General features: G+C 45.3%; 1 protein-coding gene across 1 annotated transcript; it reads left to right on the top strand.

The window, feature by feature from the left end:
- Positions 1 to 1,059: 1,059 nt before the first annotated feature.
- LOC122015335 (F-box protein FBX14-like) lies at positions 1,060 to 3,984 on the top strand. The gene is made up of 3 exons (XM_042572168.1): positions 1,060 to 1,966; positions 2,097 to 2,601; positions 2,680 to 3,984. Exons 1-3 carry the CDS (start codon positions 1,338 to 1,340, stop codon positions 3,436 to 3,438), a joined length of 1,893 nt encoding a protein of 630 aa, XP_042428102.1. The 5' UTR covers positions 1,060 to 1,337; the 3' UTR covers positions 3,439 to 3,984.
- Positions 3,985 to 4,490: the final 506 nt, after the last annotated feature.

The following is a 4,490-nucleotide window of genomic DNA, read 5'->3' as shown; positions in this document are numbered from 1 at the left end:
AGAGTCCAAGGACAAACAAACCTTGCGTGGAAGAACACTGATAAGGAGGAAAGGACTGACGAACATAAATCCAACAAGCAGACTGTTGAGAGAAGCTCATGATCGTATGAATAAGTGTTTCTTTATATTATGCATCAGTTCTAAAGTAGATTTAATTATGTCGTTACGACTCCAAGGTGTTCTTAGATTCTCTTGAGATAAGTGAAAGTGTTCGTAAGAAGCTAAGCTATAAGAGGAGTTGATAGTGGAGATAGTACGAGAGAATTAAGGAGATGCAAGTGGTTGGAGGAGGCAAGAACTTACTCACCTTCTTTAAGTCGAGTTTGCACCATGGCATCATTATTAGAGAATCAATGATTCTATTGATGCTTGGGTGGTCACTGCATTGCATTGAATATGAAATTATTCATCATATTTAAAGATAAGATAAGATGATACGGGAGCCTTGTCCACTCTTTTCTATCCAAGTAAACACAAGTCATCTGTGATAAGAGAATAAATCCAAGTTACGATGGCTGAGGAGACAGAAACTTGAAAAGAAAAATAATAAAATAGAAAGAATGAAAGAAAAAGTTGTATTTTTTAGAAGGGGCTTACCTCAAATTGGGATTTTTTTTTTATTGGAAGACATATCTAATCCTAAAAGCGTTCATAACAAAAAATTAAAAAATGTTAATTTTATTATTATTTAATATATAATTAAAAAATAAAATTGAAAGATCATTTTTAATATTTAATTTTTATTAACTTCTTTTTTTTAAAAAAAAATAAACTCTAAAATTAAAAATATAAAATATAAAAAATTTAGGATATCATCGTAAATTTTAAAAATAAATTTTTAATAGAATAATGAAATTTTTATTTTTATTTTCCTTGATTCCGTTTGGATTTGATTCGATTTAAATTAGAAGAAATAGACGGAAAGAGTATTTTGAAAATTAGATATATTTTTGATAAAAAAAAATTAAAAAGAAAATGCCCAGGAAAAAGGCACGAGAAATCAGTGGAATCGAAGGCAGGTAAAATAGCGGAATAAAATACCTTACGTGAAACAACCTCCAGGCCACTCGGTAACTGTTCGTGTGGTGAGGAGGCATGGAGAATCCCAATGCTACGACTACGAGCCACAGCCACTGCCAGGCAGCACTGGCACGGAGAAAGAGACCAAGCCACCGGACCAACTCGCACATGTCCTTCGCTCGAACACTCTCCGCTCACCGTCGCCTCTGATTCCTCTTCGATTCGCCCTGATTTCCTCCGCTCGATTCCGTTGCTTCTCGGCTACTAGTGCGAGATTTTATTTTTAGGAGTTTTGGTCGCTGAAATCGGACAGATCGATGGCGAGAGTGGAGGAAACCGGCGGCGATAGGGAGGAGAACAAGGAGGAGGAGACGAGCTGGTGGTCCCCTGAAGCTGTCGAGGGCGGGAGGGTCGGAGAAGGGCCCAGCAGAGGTAGTCGTGGCGACGGAGGCGGTGACGGGGGGCGACCCGACACGCCGCCGCCGCCGCCCTACTCGGACCAGGTGCTGGAGAACGTCCTGGAGAACGTGCTCCAGTTCCTGGTCTGCCGGCGGGACCGGAACGCGGCGTCGCTGGTGTGCCGGTCCTGGTATCGCGCCGAGGCGCAAACCCGGCGGGAGCTCTCCGTCGGCAACTGCTACGCTGTGTCGCCGGCGCGCGTCGTCCGGCGGTTCCGCTGCGCCCGGGCGCTCGTGCTCAAGGGCCGCCCCCGCTTCGCTGACTTCAACCTCTTCCCCCTCGGCTGGGGTGCCCGCTTCTCCCCCTGGCTCGCCGCCATGGCGACCGCCTATCCCTGGCTCGAGCGCGTCTGCCTCAAGCGGATGACCGTCTCCGACTCCGACCTTGCCTTCCTCGCCCGTTCCTTTCCCTCTTTTCGCGATCTCACGCTCATCTGCTGCGACGGGTTCGGCACCGCCGGCCTCGCCGTAATCGCTGTGCTCTGCAGGTTATCCTCTCGGGTTCATTCCCTCCTTGAGTTGATTCGAAACACCAAAACCTAATTTCGATCACCCACCCCTAGAAATCTCCGATTTGGATCAATTTTTCTTCGAATGATGGTCCTGATTTACTTCCAGGAACCTGAGAATCTTGGATCTGATCGAGAACGATGTGGAGGACGAGGAGGAGGAAGTCATCGACTGGATCTCGAGGTTCCCGGAGACAACCACCTCTTTGGAGTCGCTGTCGTTCGAGTGCGTGAATTGCCCGGTGAACTTCTCCGCCCTGGAGGCTCTAGTCGCTCGATCGCCCTCCCTCCGGAGGCTTCGGGTGAACCAGAACGTATCCCTCGGCCAGCTCCGCCGCCTCATGGCCCGGGCGCCGCATCTCACCCACCTTGGCACCGGTTCCTTCCGGCCAGGCATCGCCGAAGATCTCAACGTCGCTGATCTCGAGCAAGCCTTTGTCTCGTCCAAGTCGCTCATTTGCCTATCTGGATTCCGCGAGGTGGCGCCGGAGCACCTCCCGGCCATCCTCCCCGTCTGCGCCAACCTTGTCTCCCTCAATTTAAGCTATGCCGTCATCACCGCTGAGCAGCTCAAGCCTGTCATCCTCAAATGCAACAACCTCCGCACCTTCTGGGTAATTCCACCATTCTTCACACAAGTTGCTGTATTTATCAATCCAAATTTAGCCTTTTGAACTCTGTTTATTCTTCAGGTTCTTGACACTGTTGGCGATGAGGGACTACTGGCGGTGGCCAAGGCATGCAAGAACCTTCATGAACTCAGAGTGTTCCCCTTCGAGGCCACTGAGGACTCAGAGGGCTCAGTCTCTGATGTTGGCCTTGTGGCAATCTCAAATGGATGCAGGAAGCTCCAATCGATCCTGTTCTTCTGCCAGAGAATGACTAATTCTGCCGTTGTAGCCATGTCCAAGAACTGCCAGGATCTAGTTGTATTCCGCCTCTGCATCATGGGTCGCCACCGCCCCGATCACATCACCAGGGAGCCTATGGATGAAGGCTTTGGGGCCATTGTTATGAACTGCAAAAAGCTAACTAGGCTCGCCGTCTCTGGCCTGCTCACTGACAAAGTGTTCAAGTACATTGCAACGCATGGGAAGTCAATTAGGACCCTCTCAGTGGCATTCGCCGGAGACAGTGATTTGAGCTTGAAGTATGTGCTCGAAGGCTGTCACAGTTTGCAAAAACTGGAGATTAGGGACAGCCCTTTTGGTGATGTAGGTCTACTATCAGGGATCCATCATTACTACAATATGAGGTTCTTGTGGATGTCTTCATGCATGCTAACTTTAAGTGGTTGCAAGGAAGTGGCCCAGAAGATGCCCAACTTGGTGGTAGAAGTGATTGGGGATCGGCCCAAGGACCTCGACAGTGATACCGTGGAGAAGTTGTACTTGTACCGGTCCCTGGAAGGTCCAAGGGATGATGTGCCGCTGTTCGTCAACATCTTGTAGGCTTCTCACTTTCAATTGAGATACAAGGAAGAAGAATTAGCCATTTTTGGTTCTAGGTTTAACCAAGGAGTTCATCATGGTTAGAGGACCAGAAATGTGATACAGCAAAGTGAATTTGGTGAGCATTACTCACTGGATTATACTCCTTCACCAAACATGAGAAGGATAAATTTCTTGGTTCTCTATTGATTTATTATTTTCCTGGTATAATTGGGCAATTGGAATGTCACCTGAATTGTGGATTCTTGCCTATGACCTGATTCATTTGGAGTTACTGCAAAGACAACTCTCTGCAACCAAGCAGTCATCGTAAGTGAAAAAAATGGCTTCTTCAAGGAGTTTCGGATGGATAGCAAATGCAATCTTAAGTCTCCAGGTTGTTCTTATTCCTTGTACTCTGTAAATTGAAACTTTACTAGGTTATCACTGGATTTCATTTTACTTCCATGATCTTGTCAAGGTAACATTATGGATCTTGCTTTTCATTTTCCTTTTTTGGGAGAATTTCCAGACTTTGAATGAAGAGTTTAACATTTTTCTATTGAATTCCAGTTCCATCTCCATTATTTTGGTATTTGTTTGGTGGCAATGCATAAAGAATCACTCATTTGAACCAAAATCAATATTTAGTTAACTTATTGGCTGTTGAATGCTAGAGAAATAAAGTAATAGTGTTTTGCCCAAGATCAAATCACTCCCCAGTCTATTCAATGCATCTTATTCCAGCTCACTTTGAGCATTGATTTAGTGGTGTGCTTGTTCTTCTTGAAGTAAACTCTAGCTGCTTACCTGCCTACTCCATAATAATGTTCCTTGGACAGTTACTTTTTGCATAAAGATTTGTTTACTGTTTGACATTTTAATGATGGAGAATTTGTGCACTATTCTCAACCATAAAGAATGATTCTTACCTTTCTTTTCTTTTTCCTTCCATGTTTCCACTTGATGCATTACGTAATGAGAATATCTTTGGTATGAACTGCTCAGAAGTCAGATGTGTAAAAAAGAAGTTTAAGAAAAATAAAAAGAGAACTTCCATTCATTGGTCAAGG

The sequence above is a fragment of the Zingiber officinale genome, chromosome 8B (assembly GCF_018446385.1).
Source record: "Zingiber officinale cultivar Zhangliang chromosome 8B, Zo_v1.1, whole genome shotgun sequence".
In the NCBI taxonomy this organism is placed as follows: Eukaryota; Viridiplantae; Streptophyta; class Magnoliopsida; order Zingiberales; family Zingiberaceae; genus Zingiber; species Zingiber officinale.
The sequence above is the reverse complement of the archived record's forward strand: the minus strand, read 5'-3'. Positions and strand labels throughout refer to the sequence as shown.

Bases quoted from the DNA above. Each gene is read 5' to 3' on its own strand.
- LOC122015335 (XM_042572168.1), top strand. From the start codon at position 1,338: ATGGCGAGAGTGGAGGAAACCGGCGGCGATAGGGAGGAGAACAAGGAG. The intron at 1,967-2,096 runs GTTATCCTCTCG...ATTTACTTCCAG, and splicing joins GTAATCGCTGTGCTCTGCAG to GAACCTGAGAATCTTGGATC. The intron at 2,602-2,679 runs GTAATTCCACCA...TTTATTCTTCAG, and splicing joins ACAACCTCCGCACCTTCTGG to GTTCTTGACACTGTTGGCGA.